The sequence below is a fragment of the Penicillium roqueforti genome, assembly GCF_015533775.1.
Source record: "Penicillium roqueforti strain LCP96 04111 chromosome Unknown scaffold_33, whole genome shotgun sequence".
Taxonomy (NCBI): domain Eukaryota; kingdom Fungi; phylum Ascomycota; class Eurotiomycetes; order Eurotiales; family Aspergillaceae; genus Penicillium; species Penicillium roqueforti.
The window spans coordinates 109,603-129,055 of record NW_024067597.1 but is presented as its reverse complement, the minus strand read 5'-3'; the positions used below and the strand labels follow the sequence as shown (position 1 = coordinate 129,055).

General features: G+C 44.9%; 6 protein-coding genes across 6 annotated transcripts; 4 read left to right on the top strand and 2 right to left on the bottom strand.

Moving 5' to 3' along the window:
* Positions 1-339: 339 nt before the first annotated feature.
* On the bottom strand, positions 340-1,281 carry pxr1 (telomerase inhibitor/ribosome biogenesis protein PXR1; the record flags this gene model as incomplete). Its single annotated transcript, XM_039076604.1, has 3 exons — positions 340-360; positions 412-1,207; positions 1,259-1,281. The coding sequence occupies 3 exons, from the start codon at positions 1,279-1,281 to the stop codon at positions 340-342; spliced, it is 840 nt and encodes a 279-aa protein (XP_038925518.1).
* A 386-nt stretch (positions 1,282-1,667) lies between these two features.
* Positions 1,668-5,299, top strand: LCP9604111_8458 (SacI domain and endonuclease/exonuclease/phosphatase family protein; the record flags this gene model as incomplete). Its single annotated transcript, XM_039076603.1, has 7 exons — positions 1,668-1,980; positions 2,030-2,225; positions 2,286-3,933; positions 3,987-4,286; positions 4,335-4,444; positions 4,491-4,822; positions 4,872-5,299. 7 exons carry the CDS (start codon positions 1,668-1,670, stop codon positions 5,297-5,299), a joined length of 3,327 nt encoding a protein of 1,108 aa, XP_038925517.1.
* Positions 5,300-6,009: 710 nt separating this feature from the next.
* LCP9604111_8457 (RAMP4 family protein) lies at positions 6,010-6,353 on the top strand (the record flags this gene model as incomplete). Its single annotated transcript, XM_039076602.1, has 3 exons — positions 6,010-6,012; positions 6,065-6,194; positions 6,247-6,353. The coding sequence occupies 3 exons, from the start codon at positions 6,010-6,012 to the stop codon at positions 6,351-6,353; spliced, it is 240 nt and encodes a 79-aa protein (XP_038925516.1).
* Positions 6,354-6,652: 299 nt separating this feature from the next.
* LCP9604111_8456 (putative AP-3 complex subunit delta) lies at positions 6,653-10,106 on the bottom strand (the record flags this gene model as incomplete). The annotated part of the gene is made up of 7 exons (XM_039076601.1): positions 6,653-8,598; positions 8,652-8,880; positions 8,947-9,330; positions 9,384-9,580; positions 9,632-9,750; positions 9,807-9,817; positions 10,062-10,106. 7 exons carry the CDS (start codon positions 10,104-10,106, stop codon positions 6,653-6,655), a joined length of 2,931 nt encoding a protein of 976 aa, XP_038925515.1.
* Positions 10,107-10,155: 49 nt separating this feature from the next.
* Positions 10,156-11,274, top strand: LCP9604111_8455 (uncharacterized protein; the record flags this gene model as incomplete). Its single annotated transcript, XM_039076600.1, has 4 exons — positions 10,156-10,524; positions 10,587-10,793; positions 10,878-11,021; positions 11,080-11,274. The coding sequence occupies 4 exons, from the start codon at positions 10,156-10,158 to the stop codon at positions 11,272-11,274; spliced, it is 915 nt and encodes a 304-aa protein (XP_038925514.1).
* A 708-nt stretch (positions 11,275-11,982) lies between these two features.
* Positions 11,983-14,084, top strand: LCP9604111_8454 (uncharacterized protein; the record flags this gene model as incomplete). Its single annotated transcript, XM_039076599.1, has 4 exons — positions 11,983-11,987; positions 12,072-13,560; positions 13,617-13,884; positions 13,939-14,084. The coding sequence occupies 4 exons, from the start codon at positions 11,983-11,985 to the stop codon at positions 14,082-14,084; spliced, it is 1,908 nt and encodes a 635-aa protein (XP_038925513.1).
* Positions 14,085-19,453: the final 5,369 nt, after the last annotated feature.

The window sequence follows — 19,453 nt, the reverse complement described above, 5'->3', positions numbered from 1 at the left end:
GGTTTGATATGACGTTGAATGTGGATACTGCAAGGCACCCGGCCCGGGGAACGGGTTAGCTTAGGTAATCTATATCTCGGCAAAACTATAACTCCCTACAATAGACTTTGCTTCGTCTACGCCCAGCAAACTATAACCCGTATGCGTCACCACCCTGAGTGGTCGCTTACGGGTAGCTGGTATATACGGAGTACATGATATAACAATAGTTGAGATTGAAATTATTTTGATTTATAACAGGATATATCTAGTTCAAGACGGGAAATCTTAGAAAGTGAAAACACCAAATAACTCCAAGTTTTATATCCAATGCGCTTCAGATGCAGACTTGCATAAACTCTATGCTTTGATCATGAAGATCTGGTTAAGGTCAGCAAAGATATAATGGAAAATAGTTGCTGCACAGCTTACCTCGTTCAGAGACTTCTCGTCCATGATAGCTCTCTTCTTCTGGGCGATATGGCGTGAACGAGTGACATTTCGTCCCATAGGCCGCCGCTCCCTAGAAATTGGTGCAGCTACCTTGACTTCCGCTTCAGATGCCTTGTCTGTAGATTCACTCTGCTCGGAATCTGCCTTCCTCTTCTTCGACTTCTTTTTCTTCTTTGATTCCGAGCTTGATTCGTTGCCATCTGTTTCGTCTCGAGAGCGCGATTTCTTGGATTTGGATTTGGACTTGGATTTGCGGGCTGGGGCATCAGATTCGCTTGAAGAGGTTCCGTCGTCCTTGGTCTTTGTGCGTTCTTTCTTGTCCGATTTCGATCTCTTGGCTGTTTCATCCTTAGGGGTCGGCCGAGGAATCTCGATTTCCTTCTCCTGTGCTAACAGTCCACCGCGGACGAACCTGACTTCCGGAAATTTCAGGGCAGCATATCGAGCCAATCGAACGTCATCACGTTTTTGTTCATCTTTCTTTAGTTCTACTTCGCTCTTGCCATTGAGACGACCAAGCAATCCTTTGAAGGCATCAAGTCCAGTCGGCTCACTCTCTCGTCCAATACGAGCACCCAATCCGAGATTATCGTCCTTGAGGGTAACTTTGATATGGGAAGCACTGGCGGCGGTCAACAAATCGGCGTGCGTGGCGTCCTTTGCTCCCAAAAGACTTCCAGGAGTCCAGCCTTGAGAGCTCATGATCCGATGTCCGAATCCGGTTGTGGACCGGGTCCAGTTGGTGTTATTGGGATCATTGCCGATCTTGGTACTCCTACTCGGGCGTTAGAAAATCATGCGTGAAAGGATGAGTTGGGTCGCATACTTCCTCGGCCCTGCTAAGCCCATGACGACGATATCGAATCAATCAGAGAAATGTGTTTGTTGGAGATCGACGAAGAATCGAAAAAAGAAAAAGAAAAAAAAGTGGAGAGACGCGGGATGAGTAAGCAACCGATAAGGCCGGTGTTCCAGGGCTCCCGACGTCGCGGGGAGAATAGACCGGGAGAGCTCTTGACAACTCCACCTCAGCTCGACAATAATTCTTATATTATTATTATTGAGGACTTCTTTAATAATATTGAGAATCGAAGCTATTTCTTCGCTTTGTTCGGGCTCTTGTGGTGAAGTGGTCCTTTTCTAGGACATAGAAATCGCCGAAATAGGATAAGACTTATTGGTGTGGAAGTAAGCAATGCCACTGCTTCTCCCCACACTCTGATTTCTCTCGCGCCATGTCGAATCTCCGGGTTCTCTGTCGAGATCAACCTCAACGTACAATTGCGCTGGTCTCTTCCGAACATGCCCTAGTGTTCCACTACACATCAACCGATACCAGTGCGAAGGACAGCCCACGCTGTCAAGTCGAGTTCTCGGACTTAGAGGAAGTGGACCTGGAAGGCTACAGGCCGTTGGGATATGGATATGGTACTCTCGGCCTTGTTACTCTCAACGAAGATGTGTTTGTCTGCGTCGTCACCGGCTCCTCGCAAGCTGCCACCGTGAGACCCGGAGAAACCGTGTCAAGAATTGACAATGTAGGCTTCTGTATGTTTCCTATGCACCTTTCTGGCCGACTAATTGCTAACAATATAAGATTGTCTCAATCGTTCAGAATACGAGTACGGTTTGGACCATGAGACCGGGTCTCAATTCGCCGCCGAGGAGGGACTCGGCACGGACGGGAAAGATGTGGTAACTGACCATCCGTTCCTGGCGTTGAAGAAGCTCCTTGGAGATGGGAGTTTCTATTACAGTCTCGATTTTAACCTTACGGATCGCCTCCAAGACCGGTAAGCTATCCGCTCCTTGTTCTTCACTGGCCGATCTTTTTCAACTAACAATACTGCAAGGGCCAACAAACCCGTGGCATTCGACATCGATACTCTAGATGAAGATATGCTGTGGAACTCTTACATGATCAGTCCGCTTCTCTTGTTTCGGAGCCACTTGCCACCATCAGATAAGGCCAAATTAGATGCATCGCAGATGTTAACCTGTGTTATCCGTGGATTTGCCAGTACACTCAAAGTGCCAGCGACGGTTTCAATCCTTCCTCATGTGCGGACAAACTTCCCTTCGATGTTGACAATCATATCCCGGCAAGCTTCTCGCCGTGCTGGTACGAGGTTTAACTCGAGAGGCATTGACGATGATGGGAATGTCGCCAATTTCGTGCAAACCGAAACCATTCTATGGGTTTCACCGGGCATTGCATTTTCATATGCCCAAGTCCGAGGCTCGGTACCTATTTTCTGGGAACAAGCCCCAGGGCTCATTCCGGGGCAGCAAAAGATTGAGGTCACGCGGTCGAGCGACGCAACGCAGCACGCATTTAACAAACACTTTGAAGCTCTGGAGTTGGAATATGGCGCAGTACATGTGGTAAATCTGCTAAGTGAGCTGAAGCCTGGAGAAGCAGAGTTGTCGTCGAAGTTTCGAAAGCACATCAGCAAGAGCTCAACGCGACAGAAAGAAGGTGACGGGACGTCCCCACATCGGAGTCTTTTGCGACTTACCGAATATGATTTTCTTGCTGAGACCCGAGGTCCTTCGGGATATGAGGCTAGCTCCCAGATCAAACATGAGCTTGTCAACTCATTAGATGAGTTTTCCTATTTTTTGTCGGAAGATTCACATCGTCCCAACAAAACCCCCTACGACAGAGATGATGCAGTGAACAACTCTTCGGTCATTTTACAGCAAGAGGGTGTGTTTCGGACCAATTGCCTGGACTGCCTGGATAGAACAAACCTCGTCCAGACTATCATCAGTTTGATGGCATTGGAGTATTTTTTATCGCAGCAAGGCGGCAGGCTCAGTTCGGACATGCAGGTTCGGCATTCCACCATCTGGGCGGACAATGGTGATGCTCTTTCGAAGATTTATGCCGGGACCGGCGCCCTCAAATCCTCTTTCACCCGACACGGAAAGATGTCACTTGCGGGGGCACTTGCAGATGCGCGGAAGAGTGCTACTCGACTTTATGTCAACAATTTCACGGACAAGGCTAGACAGAGGACGATTGATCTTCTTTTAGGGAGGCTCACAAATCAACTCCCTGTATACCTCTACGATCCAATCAATGATTTGGTTATAGAGGAGTTGAACCACCGAACTCCAGAATATTCTTCGCGAAAACAAGTTCGGTTCTGGGTTGGCACTTTCAATGTGAATGGACGTAATGAAGGCCCAGGTACTGATCTCACTCCGTGGCTTTTCCCGGAGTCGGATGAGTCCGACGAAGATCCAACAATATTTGTTGTCGGATTCCAGGAAATCGTCGCCCTGAGCCCTCAGCAAATTATGTCCACCGATCCCAGCACCCGCAAGGTCTGGGAAAGAGCGGTCCACGATTGTTTAAACACCCATTCGAAGATGAAAGGGACTGGAAAATACGTGCACCTGAGAAGTGGCCAGCTAGTCGGCGCTGCTGTTCTGCTCTACGTAAAAGAGAGTTCGCTGAAGTATATCAAGAATGTTGAAGGCAGTGTGAAGAAGGCAAGTCATTCTACATTTTCCAAGGGGCTATTCCAACTAACTGGTATTCACAGACCGGCCTTTCTGGGATTGCTGGTAACAAGGGCGGCTGTGCTGTTCGCTTCGACTTCTCCAACACGAGTATTTGCTTCGTTACCGCTCATCTTGCTGCCGGGTTTGCAAACTACGATGAAAGAAATAGAGACTATGAGATCATCGACCGAGCGCTGAGGTTTCAAAAGAACCGGTCAATCGCTGATCATGACGCAGTGATCTGGTTAGGTGATTTCAACTATCGAATTGGGTTGGGTAACCCAAGCGTAAGAGAGCTCATCTTACAGCGAGACTACCAAAGGCTATACGACAATGATCAAGTAAGGCAAATAACCCTTTGACACCCGACGTTGGGCTAACAACAATAGTTGAATCTACAGATGGTAGCGGGCAGGGTGTTTCAATTCTATTCAGAAGGCCCAATCGAGTTTCCGCCGACTTATAAGTACGACGTTGGGGGAGACATCTATGATACGTCGTAAGTACACTGTGAATCTAACCAAGAGGCAACTAACATATGGCAGTGAAAAATCACGAATCCCTGCATGGTGTGACCGAATTTTATGGAGAGGAAGCAATCTGCGGCAAACGAACTACCAAACTGCGGATTTGAAAGTGTCTGACCATCGTCCCGTCTGGGCAACTTTTGATTGTGTCATTGATATCGTCGACCATGCACTGAAAGAAAGCCTCAGACAATCGATATACGAGGAGAAACAGGGCCACGGTCACAATTCTTTCGCAGACTCTGTCTCTCTTCTGGACTTGGACGACGACGAAATGACAACACATGTTTCTATCGCACCGGGGCTGCCACCGGCAAGCTCTGACAGAAGCCGGTGGTGGCTAGACAATGGTGAGTGTCTTGGTCTGCGGATATGGCGGGTGTTCCTAACGCATGACAGGCGCATCCGTAAAGGCAACAGTACAACCACCGAAGCAAGGGTATATTCCAAATCCTCAACGAAAATCCAATCCATTTTCTGCGGATGTCGATTGGGTACCAAGTCTAGGCTCCCTAAAGAACAGAAACACCGACCCGGTTCAAGATACGAGAGAGAAGCCCATGCTACCTCCGCGACGCGATACTTTCGAGTCCCCCACGGGGTCTTTATCGCCCCATGCAGTTGAAAAGGCGAAAGTTCGACCGGCTGTTCCTCGTAAACCGCTATCACTAAGTTCTCAGACGAAGGTCGGGGCAGTATCGCCTTCTAGTCAACACACATCATCGCAGGATAGTCCAGGGAGTGGTGTGACTGCTGATACGGGCTCTACCGATCTTCTCAGTGACTCGGCCAGTGAGCAGATCGGGTGGAAGCCGCTTCTTCAATGATAAACGGCCCATTGATGTATAGACAATAATCAATCTTAGATTCTGAATATTTAGTGTAGCGATATTACAATACCAGACTTTCAAGTGAATAATAAGATTACTTTGTGCCCGGGCTGGTTTTAGATTACCTAACTAGGGTACATAACTATGTCTTCCAATCGTAGTTACCGAGGTCGATGTCTGAGCCTGACTAAGATGACTAAGTCCACTGATGTCATCCCTGACCGCCTTGTTCTCCGACTGTTTACACCGCCTTTGGAATGTCTGATTCCCCGTATACTCCATGTCGTATATCCATACTAGTATAATCGTATATATTGGACATCGATGTATATTTATTCTCTCTAGACAGTGAAAGAACAGGATTCTCCATTTGACAGATTACAGTAATGTACGTAATTTGTGGCAGAGACTACACCATCTCAAACCAAGCTTTTTCCCTATACCTATCTTTGTCTATAGCTTCTTGTTCTTTTTATAAGAATATCAGGACAACGAAGGCATAATGTTGAATCTATTTTGAAAACTACTCGTCCATCGCGCAATTAGTCTGGAGATTGAAACCACTTAATTTCAGGGGGCCAAAGTGTATATAGTAACGTGTCTCCCCAAAAAACAACGTGGCCTTTTTTTGCCGGCACATTCACGTCTTGAATTATCCCTTCCCCATCCATCTGTCTCCCTCAAATCTCTCTCATACGCAAACCATCATGGTAAGGTCCAGAGGCTATAGGTTTGTTGTGTATGATGATTAACACACACCAGGCACAAACACCACAGCAACGTCGAGCAAATGACCGCTTCGCGAAGACCGAAGCCGCAAAGAGGGGAAAGGCGCCAACCACAATTAAACCGAAGAAGAACACAAAGTCGCCCCTTTCAGCAAGCTGGGTTGGTATGTGTCTGAACTCCACTGTTAAATTGAAGCCGTGCTGAAGAGTCTCTAGTGCTACTCGCTTTTGTTGTTTGCGGCGGTCTTCTTCTAGAGCTCCTACGGATTGTCCCTGACCTCTGGTCCACTGTGGTTTCATGGTTCACACGGATCACAGGATAAAATGGACTTCAAGCGACGATTTACCTACTGTGCCAATACCCTAGCTTATAGCCTTCCGATATGTCTCGAGTCAGCATGACCGACCATCCCTCATACTCCACACTCACGTCGAGGGGTCAATGGACCACGAACAAGGGATGGATTTGGGAACAAATGAATGTCAAAATCAAGATGGTTCGCATGTCAGAGAGCCTTTTTTTTTCTTTTGAAATATGTATTATTTGATTGTATCTCACTGTTGCTGCTTGAGCCAAATACCACACGTGTTGCAAGATTCACTCCGCCGGCCTGGAAGATATTCAATTTTCGCCTGGTAGCTTTTCGGATTCCTTGGTCTTCTTCTTTCTCTTCTTCTTCCCTGTCGCAGGTTCCGTAGGGTCTTCAACCACCGTGCCGGTATCTCGGTCTGAAGTAACGTACTTTTTTGTCTTCTTCTTCTTCTTCTTGACTAGGGTTCCTTCTGCCGGAGTGCCCTCTAATTGGATTCGCTCCGATGCTCGCTGCATCTGCAATCGTACTTCCTCCACTTGTCGCAATGCTCGGGCCATTTCTGTGTCCCCTTCATCTGCGGAAACTTGGGGGGATGGGCCTTTTTCCAAGGACAAATTCCCTAGGCTGCTCGAGTCAACTTGGAGCAGAGAGCGCTTATACATAGGATGGTCATCACCCGCACCCTTAGTCCTGGGGGTTTCTGTCAAAGAGTTCGGAGTTTCAAAGGTCTCATCGCCAGCAACTACCAATTTGTTCACGGGTGGTCGACGACTTCTTTGGCGATCGAGATCAGCATGGCTGACCTGTTCATCTCCCAACTTCAAGTTAACTATGGGGATGGAATCAATGTCCAAGACCTCGCCATTGGATGTGCTCAGAGCTTCGTGGAATGGCGTAGATGTGCCAGATGATTCTCCGGAAGGAGCGATATAGAAGGGGTCATCCTTGAAGCGTTCTCTACGCTCAAGCATTCTTCTTTGTACTGTAGTAGAGGATTCCACCGGAGGACCGGTAAAGTTTTGATATGACGCATGGGGCTGCAAATCAACCGGTGCGAGGTCACGAGTCTGCTTGTTCGGATACGAGAGTTCAGGAAGATGATAGAAGTCTGTTATTTCCCAAGGCTTTGACCCGTGCGATGATGGGCTGTCCAGGTTGCGAAAAAGTCCTGGCAGATCGTGACTGAAAGGCTCCTCTAGGCGAAGGCTATCTGGTAAGACGACCTTCCTCTGCGCAGTGGTCGCAACAGGGTTGAGTTCGAGCCCTGTGAATAGGTTTGGTATGACGGAAGCGAGAAGAAATGGTATTTTTTGTGTATCGGAAGTCAATGCCTCAGCTGCTAGGCGGAGGACTTCTAGGAACTCGATGGCTCGCTCTTGCACATCCAGATCAGGATGGGCTGCCAAACCCTCGAGGAAGTCAACGACTCGAGCAAGTAATAGCGACATCTCACTTCTCCAAAGATCTCCTGGTTCACTGGTCTGGCTAATCTGAACAAACACCTTTGGAATGGCTTGCAAAAAGAGGGAAAGAGTTCTGGGGGCGAGGGATGCATTAGAGACGTCGATCAACGACAGTAGTGTCCGATTAGGCGACAGTAGATATTCAGCATATTCACCGACAACCCAGGCGACGGGGCCTAAGACACCATCGCCGATGGTTGAACCGAAGGAGAAAAAAGTTGATCTGTTGTCGATAAACATGAGAGACTCAGCTGCCCTTGTGGCCTCCATACGGACACCCTTTACCCTTACGGCAACATTGCGAAGCTCTGTCCCTATTCGAAGCGCAACGTTCATCCTCGAATTTGGTATAGCCTCTTGCTCTTTCGGATGACTCCAATCGTCTTCACTCTCCGACGGTGGGAGAAGTCCGACTAGCTGTACTAACACAGCGACATACCACTCAAAATCAACAATTTCAGAGTAGTTCTTTTGAGAACAAAGATCCAAGATCCGGTGAACAACCTCAGTCTGGTAGTCGTTGGGCCATAAGGTCGGGGCTTTCGGGCTTTCGGGCGTATCAACCAATTCAGCTGCAGGCACAGAGGTTTGTTGCAGCTGATCTAGTAGACGGTTCACGACTTGCTGGAGAGAATCACTGTTGACCATTCCAACGGCAAGCTCCAAAGCCTGCAATCGAATAGAGACGTCCGCATCATCCAGACAATCCATAATGACATCCTGCTGCATGGAAACCAACGTTGGATGCGTAGCAACAATGCGGTTCAGCGCAAGAAGTGCGACATATTTGACTGCCTCGATGGTCAGTGATCATATATTTGAAATGCGATAAAAGGATACTCACGATTAGGGTCACTATCCATAACTATCATACCCCGCAATTTACCAACACAAAGAGTGGCAACTTCGTCCCTTTCCTGGAGATTCTCTTCTCCGTCCAAAATTCCCCCTTGAATGATACCATTTATACATTCATAGAGCAAAGACATTGCAGATGTGGTTTGAATGATATTCGTCAATGGACGCAGGAGTTTGCGAGTCAGCCTTGGCTCTAGCGGGGTTAATGTTGCAAACTAGCAGAAGTCAGAGGGTGCTCAGAAGAAAGTCATTCCATAGGGTTGGGGGCATAGGGGACTAACAAGTTTGATGATTTTGATAGCCATCCAATTATTGCCGCTATCAACCAGAAGCTCAAAGAATCGAGGTGCCAGAGGGAGGAAGTCATGAGGTCGTCGCCAACCAAGCTCACAAACGACGTTGATCGCTGCAGTAGTAACACTTCCATCCTCTTGGTCGTCCATCAAATGGTCTTTTATCTTGGGCCATGCCAACTTCAGAGCTTCAGGATACACCAAAGCAAGCCTATAGAGACAGACAATCGTCTTCTTACGCACCACAGGGCTTGAGTGCGAAAGCCGGGAGAGTAAATCAGGAAGCAAGGACATTGCTAGGGAAGGTGTGATAATGTGCGGCAAAGTGACCAAAGGGAGTGACATGTTGGGAATACTGGAGGTGACAATATCCTGTCAAGAGCATTAGCGACTAAGGGGAATTTGAAGCTATGCAGGGTACAAACCTTCTTCAGCAAGTTAGTTGCCAGCATCAGAACTTCAGTATCTGGTCGGAAGCTCTGTACTGCTCCGAGATACCCGACTCTTTTCTGGAGGTATTTGGCGGATGACATGACTTCGAGGACGTGAAAAGATGCCCATGACATGTCATACCCAAACATTTCAAGATAGATGAGCTTCAATAGGGCTGTAGCTTTTTTGTCTACTCGACATCAGCATCAAATCCATTGCCGGGTAAATAGGTAGTTAGTACCCATGTCTTGTGTTTTGATCTCGGCCTTGCATTCACGCAATGAACTCTGGATGTATTCATTTTCGCCTCCTTTGTGACCCCGGAGACCTTTTATAAGGTCATAAAGCGATTTTTCAAACCTAGGGTACTGGAATTAGTGGTGGCCAATCTAGGGCAGAAACATGGGGGTGCCCACATCGTGTCGAGCTATCAATGGTCACAAGGTCGAGTCAAGGGAAGAATAATAACGAATTCCCCTAGTAAGACTGGAGGTGCATTGTAAATTGGGCTGTCAGATCAGCCATAGTTCAGAACAAAAATGAAAGATGTTGAGTGTAAAGCAACCCAAGCTCCGCGGGGTGGAGAAGTTGGCGTTTGGGGGGATCCCCGATAAGAGACCGGATCACGGGACTCTGGCCAGTTAAGCTCTGGTGCACTCTGTTCTCTTAACATCTGTCCTAATAGGAGCACCCCTGCTCTCTCGGCTTAGCACCATTTTTCTCAAGGTCATTTGAAGCTGTGTTGTCTTTTTTTGACAGTCTATTATGGCTGGTCCCGTCGCTGATATCCGTGAGATGAACGGATCGGATCTGATCTCTGCTCTTCATCTTGCTCAACAAGCACCAGCGATCCTGGGCCAGGTATCCGGGTCTGGAGTTACCTCATCTAAATCTTCAGAAACTGCAGATTACTATGCACGATTAGAACAGCTTCTATTAGCCTGTCTTCGGACGGGAGATGATCAGTCAGCACATACCTGCCTGAATCGCCTCAGTCTCCGGTTTGGACCATCTAATGAAAGGATCATGGGGCTTCGAGGTCTGTACGAGGAGGCAACCGCCAAGGATCAGTCAGCGCTAGAGAAATGCCTGCAGGAATACGACAATACCCTGTCACAGAGTCCGGTGAATGTGGTCAGTATTGGTTACAGGTCCTGGGGTAGTCATGGGCTATGCAAGACTAACCATACACACAGCCCATCCTGAAGCGGCGGGTGGCGTTATTACGCTCGCTCAACCGACCATCTGATGCAATCTCCGGTCTTATTCAGCTCCTCGATGCCATCCCTACTGATGCTGAAGCCTGGTGTGAACTGGCCGACTTGTATCAGTCACAAGGGTTGGCTTCCCAAGCCATTTTTAGCCTCGAAGAGGCTTTACTCATTGCTCCTAACTCTTGGAATGTATGCATGCAGGCACCTTTTTTTCTTTTTCTTTTCTTTTCTTTTCTTTTTCAAATCAAATGGTCGCTAACATTAAAATGTAAGATCCATTCCCGCCTCGGTGAACTGCTATACATATGCGCCTCCGATGGGGACGCATCCCGGCTCCTTGGGAGGTCGGTGCAACATTTCAGTCGAAGCATTGAGCTTTGTGACGACTACCTGCGAGGATTCTATGGGTTAACTTTGGTAAGTCGGCAAATAATGGTATTGGCTCATTCCATTCTAACCCGGGTTTCCCCCGTAGGCCTCAACTCGGATGCTTGACAATGATTACGCTGGCGTATCAGGTCAATTTCCCAAGAAGACCCTAGAACGATTGAAGGCCTTTGCGCTCCTAAAGTTAGGCGAGATTGTTGAGTCACGGTCGATCGATGACCAATATTGGGCATCGAGTCGAAGCGAGCTGATTGCAGCCAAAGAACTACTGAATCGCCAGTGAAGTAATTATTCAGGCGGCTCAAAACTAAGCCTTCTGATTCGAGCATACCCTAATAAAACAGATCTGTTGAAATCTAGAGTGTTCGATTGTTGTACATATGTATGGAGTAAGGTATGGGGCATTGTACGGGGAGTGGATCGGAGTATAGAGATATTGGGCATTTCCGTTTGGGCAGCAGATTGAAACGAGAAAAAGATGGTTTAAGAAACACACAAAAGAAAATGCCCAATGGGCTTGATGAAATATCAGATTCGAGAACTAAAAAAGGGCTTCTTCGTTCTGTTCTGTTTCTTTTCTTTGATAGATATCTGTACCCCTGAACTTGTTGTCCTACATACTTTGTACTCCATATACTCCTACGCTGTCCTTCTTATACCCCCTATCCCGTTTAAAAAGGGTGTTTGTTTTTGTTTTATATTTCTTCTGTTCTTTCTATTCTACTCTATTCAAAGAGATCCGATCAAAAGAAGAGAAAAAAGGGACAAAAGACAGAAAAAGCAAAGAGAGATAATTCGTCCATGCGCAAATCCCCCGCGATCATTTTCACCTGACATTTTTTTTTTTCCTTTCTCCCTCAACTTTACACGTCTGGTCAAACCCTACTTGGGTATTCCCTCCTCACTTCGCGCATGCGAGAAAGTGGGAGGACAAGTCCTTGTCCTTGATATATACATTTTTTAAACCTCTGAAAGGCTTCTCATTGTCTCTATGACGTATGTTTGGGTTTTGTTTTCCTATATCCCCCTCCCCCTTCTTTAAGAAACTCACTTTCTCACCCTTAACTCTTTTCTCTACAGGCTCAGTATCTCGATTGATCCAGATCCCCACGGCTCGGATCGCTCTTATTCCGACGACGAGGGCTCGTCTGGTGTCCATGTCCCTACATCTTCCGAGTTAGAAAGTCATGAGTACCAGGATTATGATGAGTGGGCGCATTTGCCATATCCGGATGAATTGAAACCATCTGATTCAGCCTCCCGACCAAGAACTTCGCACCGCAGTCGTCCGCCCCACGGTTCACGCTCCGCTTCGGGCCGTCGCCCAACATCGCGACGTATGGTTCAGGAACACCAGTCGTTCGCCCCTCGAGGCCGAAGACAACAATCACCAGATTCTCCCGATAGTGCCGATTCCGCCGATGAGTACCCTCTCAATTTTGGTCGAAATGATCGGAGGGGGTGGCAGCAACCTATGCCACCCGCCCCTGGATATGCCCCTAGCCAGTCCTCTGGTCCATCTTATACTCCCTACCCTCCTCCCCCACCCCCGGGCCATGGCCCGTATGCCCACCACAATCCTCCTCCGATCACATCGGAACTCATGAGAATTCCTCACCCGGGCCAACCTAACCCCTATGGTGCTCCTCCGCCTTACGGATACCCACCCCACTTTCAACCTGGGCCTCATTTTCTTCCCGATCAACCGCAACTTCATCCACGACATGCGCCTCGCCAGCCGCCTCAATTGCACAATCCAATGCCGCCAATGCCGCCAATGCCGCACGCGATGGGTCCCCACGGTATCCATTCCCCTTACCCTGGATATCCCCACGAGTTAATGGCCTACGGTCAGACTGGTTTCTATCGAGATCAACCCAGCTATTTCGGAGGACCGATCCCGGGCATGATGCCTTCTCATTATTGGCCACCCTATCCCCCAGTGCCTTCTCCTCCAGTGCAACCCAAACCTAAATCTCCGCCCCCTGCAACGCCTGCTCCCGAACCTGCTCCGGCTCCAGCCCCAGCCCCGGCTCCGGCTCCGGCTCCGGCTCCAGCCCCTGAACCTGCTCCCCCTCCACCACCGCCTCCACCGGTTGACACTGCCAAGGATGAGCAAATTGCGAGGCTAGAGAAGTTGATTTTGGACGACCGTCTAGATCGTGAAGCGAAAGAGCTTGCCAAACAGCAGGCTATTGAACGCGCGGCCGCCGAGAAAGCAGCCCAGGATGCGCAGACTGCGCATGATCGGAAGATTACCCAGGAAGCTGCGGCGCTTGCACGAGCGGATGCCGAAAAAAAGGCGGCGGAGGATGCCGCGAAGGCCAAGGAGGCAGCAGAGAAAGCCACCGCCGCGGCCGCTGCCGAGGCAGCAGCAGCAGCAACGGCCGCAGCTAATGAAGCAGCTGCCAAAGCGGCCGCAGAAGCTGCTGAGGCAGCTGCTAAGGCTGCCGAACCGCCCCCACCACCGCCGCCACCACCACCCCCAGAGAAGAAGCAGCCTATCAAATTCAAGGATGCTGTTGGGAGAAAATTCAGTTTTCCATTTGAACTATGTGCTACCTGGCAGGTATGTCAACCCCTCACTCCGGTCATATAGTTCTCTCGTCCTAATTTTAGTTATAGGGGATGGAAGAACTCATCCGGCAGGCTTTCCTCCATATTGAAGTCATTGGACCTCATGTCGCCGAGGGTCATTATGACCTTATTGGCCCGAATGGCGACATTATCCTCCCACAGGTTTGGGAAACTGTGGTCGAGCCTGACTGGGCTATCACTATGCACATGTGGCCAATTCCCGAAAAGCCAAAGGAAGACCCTCCTCCGCCTGCACCGGAACCGGCCCCTGTAAAACCTCCTGATCCGCCTGCGGAGCCGAAGAAGAAAGCAGATGGTAAGAATGTCACTCTCAAGCACTCCCAAAGACACGCGCTTACCTTTTCTCTAGCTCCTAAAAAAGCCAAGGCCAGAGGACCAGATGTCCCCGGGAGTTTCGCGATGTGGATGTTAGGTGGCACCAATCGCCGAGGGGGCAAAGGGGGTCCTAAAGTGGAAAAAAAGCCAGAAGTCCCTCCCCCGGCACCCGCACCATGACTGCGAATGAGAACTTGTTTTCGTCGCTCACCCTGCTTAGTCTGAGGCGATAATTGGTTAGGTTTCAGGTCGCTTTTGGCCATAATACCGGATAGACTTTCTGGGCAATGAGAGGCATGAACATTGGAATATGATGACGAATATGATCAGTGCCGGTACCTAATATGTTATAATACATCAAGAGAAATACTATTTACGCACCCCTACCAAAACTACTTTGTGTTATATGCTAGTTCTTTATAGATCGAATAGTACGGGGGTTATGGGCGGCCGCAGTTGTAGAGCAGAATAACTAATCTTCTAATGCTACGTAAATTATGACTATTGAAGCTCTGGGGAAGAAAATGATGATTCATTCTCTAGGGACCGTCGGGATATGCCCGTTAGGCATAGTCAATCTTTTTCTGCCGGTTAGATGACAAATAAAAGAGAGGCTTTTTTATATAGTACAAATAGTAGGATATAACGGAAAAACGGTGGTAAGGCGAATGTATATATGGCAGAAAAATCTCAATCAATTCTCTAACTCTCTAAAAATGATAATAGTCCCCCTAAACAAAAACCATTTGTGCTGGGACGGCCGGAACTGGCCCATTCTGGCGCTGAAAATGGCCCCCTCGGCACCACGCCTTTTCGCACGCACCCGCCCGGTCGCGACCACGCACAACGTCCCTTTATCCCCTTGTAACGGACGGTATAATAATACCCGAACGCCGGTCCACTTGAGCGCTTGCATTGGCACCATTCATTTCCCCCGCCCCCTTGTTACTCCCGTTGCCTGGGAGTACTTCGTCTTTTTCCGTGACCTTCCATTCAGTCACTCGCTCACTCCCTCAAACGCTCCCCCGTCTTTTGCGGTGCCAGAAATGGCGACCTTTCGTGGACCTGTCATTGGTTACGCTGGCCATAAGGTCGCCAGCCTTAAAACCGCCCACTTCCCTCGTCCTGCTCTCCCTCGTTTGCCTTCACCTTTTCCTTCCTACGCTCCCTCATTCTCCACGCTTTCGCTTTACACTCTTTTCTCTAAGACAGTTTCTCTTGTACCTTGAGCGATAATATTCTATGCTCCCTGTGTACCAGGTTTTGGATTTTCGACTAATAAGCCGAATAAAGTATATCTTCTGTATACGCTGATATCGAATTGTCGGGCCAGGCTCCGGAGGACGATAGTGACTCATTGTACGTATCTTTTCGGCCGGACTGTAGTGATAACGATGGATCAGACGGCGATCAAGCCCTAGCTTCGATAGCTCAGACCTTACCTAGGCCTTCCCGGTCTTCTGAATAATACGAAGGAGTCTCGGGTAGCTCTAAACCTAACGTACGCGGGCCGGTCCGCTCCGGGGTTTTGCTAGATTTCAGCGATGATCTAGATAACGATACTAACGAGGATATTGTAAACATTCCTCTTGACTATAGGCGTTCTGAGAAAACCAAGGTTCGCGGGGTTTGAATTGAGCAGCGCTAGCACAAGTAGGCGAATCTTCTTAAACTTACACTTAGATATAAACTAATATAAACTAGATACTACTAAGTAAAGGTTAAAACCCCTAATGTACTTTCGAAATAGAACGACCCGGTAGAGGCTCTTCGCTAGGTTACTCCTAATGATGTATATCGGTTTCTTAACTACTACCTGAAACTTAAGTATAGCGAAGGTAGTAGGTATTTAAAGGGTATAATAAAAGCTAGCGCCCTTAAAGCCGATTAGAAGAGTTTCTAAGGCTATTTCTAAAGAATAACCTATACTAGGATTAGTCCTAAAGATAGTGAAGAGATTAATACAGTAAGCTTCCTATCCTCTTACAATTTCTTAAGCTAATAAAATCAAGGGGATTCAGAAATTAATCGATAAATTTAGCCTTAATTAATAAGAGTGAGGTAAAGAACCAGTCTATATATAAGATTTAACTGAATTAAATAAAACTATTCTTTAGACCTAGGAAAGGCGGTTTTATTTTAGATATAAGTATATCTAAATATATCTCTTTAGTATACTTAGTATTTATACTATAAATCGACTGAGTGCCCTACTTTTATTATAATTAAAGTATCTATAGTTCTCTATATAGAAGGATCCTTAGGGTGGCCCTCCAGTACTTTTAGCAGAGATTAGGTTAGAGTATATAAAGCGGTTCCTTAGGTCTGAAGCTATATATATATACTTTATTTCCTAATCCTAGAAGGCTCAGTAATTGATTTTTTTAGTAATACTTTTCTATTCCCTAAAATTATCGATAACCTATCTCTTATCTTTAGCCTATATATATTTATATTTAGTATACTCTTCTGGCTGTAAGCTTTTAAGTCTCTAGCTCTTTTATCTATAGAGAGACTCTAAAGTCTTTTTATTTAAGGCAGTCACTAGTAGATACTACTCCTATTAAAACCTAAGGTTGAGGATCATTATATCTTTTATAAGATAGAAGTTATTAACAGGTATCTAGTTCTTCGATAGGATTAATATATTATTAATATTACTATATCTACTCGACTGAGGAATCTTAGAGAGATTTACAGTTAGCTTTATTCAATATTTGTATATTATATATACTATAGAGGTAGAAAGATATTAAATAATAGTGATACGGTTAGTAAAGCCTAGTAGAATCTAATTATAAAGTATATAGATTCCTATACCTTCTTAAAATATTACCTTCCTCGATATATTAATATAGATATATAAAGTGTAATAAACGGTTACAAATCTAATATATCTCTTATACACGTAATTACCTGTATAAGTAGGTAGATCGATATAAGGCGGCCTTAGTACCTAATAACCGAGTAATAGGCGTCGATCCGGGAATATCTAGAGTATCTTAAAGCGGTCTACCGATTAGATAAGTAGGCTAACGTTTATATCTATAACCCAAGTAAGGAGATACAATCGCAATATAATAAACTCGTATATAAAAAGCTCAATACCTTCGGCTAGCTAGAGAGGGTATTGAGATAGAAAATTCAAAAGGAGTTTAACTATAAATAAGCGAATATAGATATTAAGCGATAGCTCTCTAGAGCGGCTATTAATAATAAGGAAGCGAAGGACGCCCTATAAATAGATAGTATATTACTAGAGTAGATTAATCTTCTCGAGAAGCTGTTAACCTAGCCGACCTCCTATTCCTTAGAAGCTGAGTGGTAAAGATAAAATACAGCAGTCGTTATAATCTTATAATACTATTATTACCTTAAAGGTAGGCCGCTATATAGACAATATAAACGGTTAGCTCTAACTAATAAGCCTAATAAAGAGTAAACGATAATAGAAGGGAGAATAATAAAGACAACTTCTATCTTTCCTAAAATATTGTAAGAAGAGTTACTTCTAGAAAAGGCAGGGAAGTATATTTAGAAGGCTAAAAAACCTTGGCGATATTTTCAATATTATAGCGATACCTAGCTTCCTATTTATTATCGAACGCAAAAATATAGTAAGTATAAATCGACTTTATAATACTTTTAGGAAAAGTACTTAAAGGATCGGAAATGTTATATATATAGCGAGGATATTCTATACAAAATATATCTTTATAAGTACACAGAGGATATTTACTATCTTATTACTAATCGCAATTACTATATAAAAGAAGAATCAGGATTAGATATTAATATAGACTAAGGTGTGCAATTACCTTTAGCTTAGAAAATAATTTATCTTACTAATAATAAGAAAGGAGTATTAGTACTTAGGTCTAGGATATTCGATTTTTTTCGTCTTTAATATATATATTTATCACAATCTTTAGCAATTTCTATAGGCTAATAACTAGTACTTAAGAGCTAAAATGGTCTTAGGTAGTTATTATATATTCCGCTGACTAGAAATTTAGGTTATACTATTATACTAGATAGCTAAAAGCACAAATTGTTTGGTCAACCAGGCCTAAAGGAATTTATCCTAACAGAGCCCTCTTCTTTAAACTGCTAGCGGCAAATAGTCTTAATTGTAGGCCGTAAGGAGATAAGAATAAGGTATATAGCTCCTAGTATTCTTAACAATCCTCTATAGCCTAGATTTTCTTCTATGTTAATTATATTTGAAAAGAGGTCAATACTATAATTATATATATTATTATAGGCTGATTCTAGATTCAGGGTATTATTAGGAGGAATAAATTCAGTGCTACAAAATGTTTGTTAAGTAGGCCTAGACGTTATTTATTAGCTAGCTAGCTTCTAGACCTACTATAATACCCCTCCTAGCTAGACGACGGTATCAAGCCTTTCACCTCGTCCTATTATATAAGAGATAGGCGCTTATGATCTAGACCTGATTAGATAAGGATCACTCCTATTATTTACTTAAAAATATAAAGTTAAGGCTTAACCCCCGCAATTTTCTATCTTAAGTATATAATTTCTAACTATCCTAGTACTACACTACCTACTTATTATTAAGCGATACTTAATAGTAGAACCTATTAGTATAGCATCTGGCCTAGTAGCTTTAGCTATATTTATATTTTAATCTAGCACTGCCCTCTTCGATATGGTTTAAAGCTACTAATCTTATCTAAAACGTATCTACAATCTAACAGAGGAGCTTAAGACTCTAAATAGAGTTCTTAGCGCTCTAACAGAAACCTTGAATATAAATACCGATATAAACTTTACTAGCCTCGAATATCCCCTCCTTTATTATAGAAATACCTGCAGAGATTTTGAAAAGGAACTTAAAAAATATTCGATACAATCTCTTACTAGTAAAATAAGCTTTCGAGACTAGGCTAAATTAAAGTATATAGGCGAAGATATTAATGGTTTTAGATAGATATTAGCTAGTTATAAATCAACTATTATTATTACCCTTAATAATATAAATCTATAAATCACTTTATATATATTAGTTATATTTAAACTTATACTAATATACCTTTCTAGCCGATAGTTCTCTATTATAGCTGATAGCCTTAAAAGCTATAAGGAAATAATTGAAATTATAACTAATAATCTCAAAACTTATTTAGAGAGTATTAATAAAAAGCTTAAGAATATTATCGCTAAAAATATATACAACTTAATCATAGATACTAGAGAAATTTAGCTGATAGAGGAGGAATGCCTAAGTACCTAAAAATATCTCGAAATATATATATAGTTATCAAGCTATATTAATTAGATTTAAAAAATACAGAAATCTTGTGATAACTCTACTAACTCTGGTAGTTTAAGTAACATTCCCGAAAGAGTTACTAACGATAGTTTATAGGAATATAAAAATAGCCTTATTAATACCGCTGTGAAGCTAGAGAATTATCTTAAGATAGTGATAGACTAAATTGTGATAAAGATAAAGATAAAGACAGTCTCTTAGGAGGATATTGCAGAACTTCTTAGGTTATAAGAAAAGTGGGAGATAACTC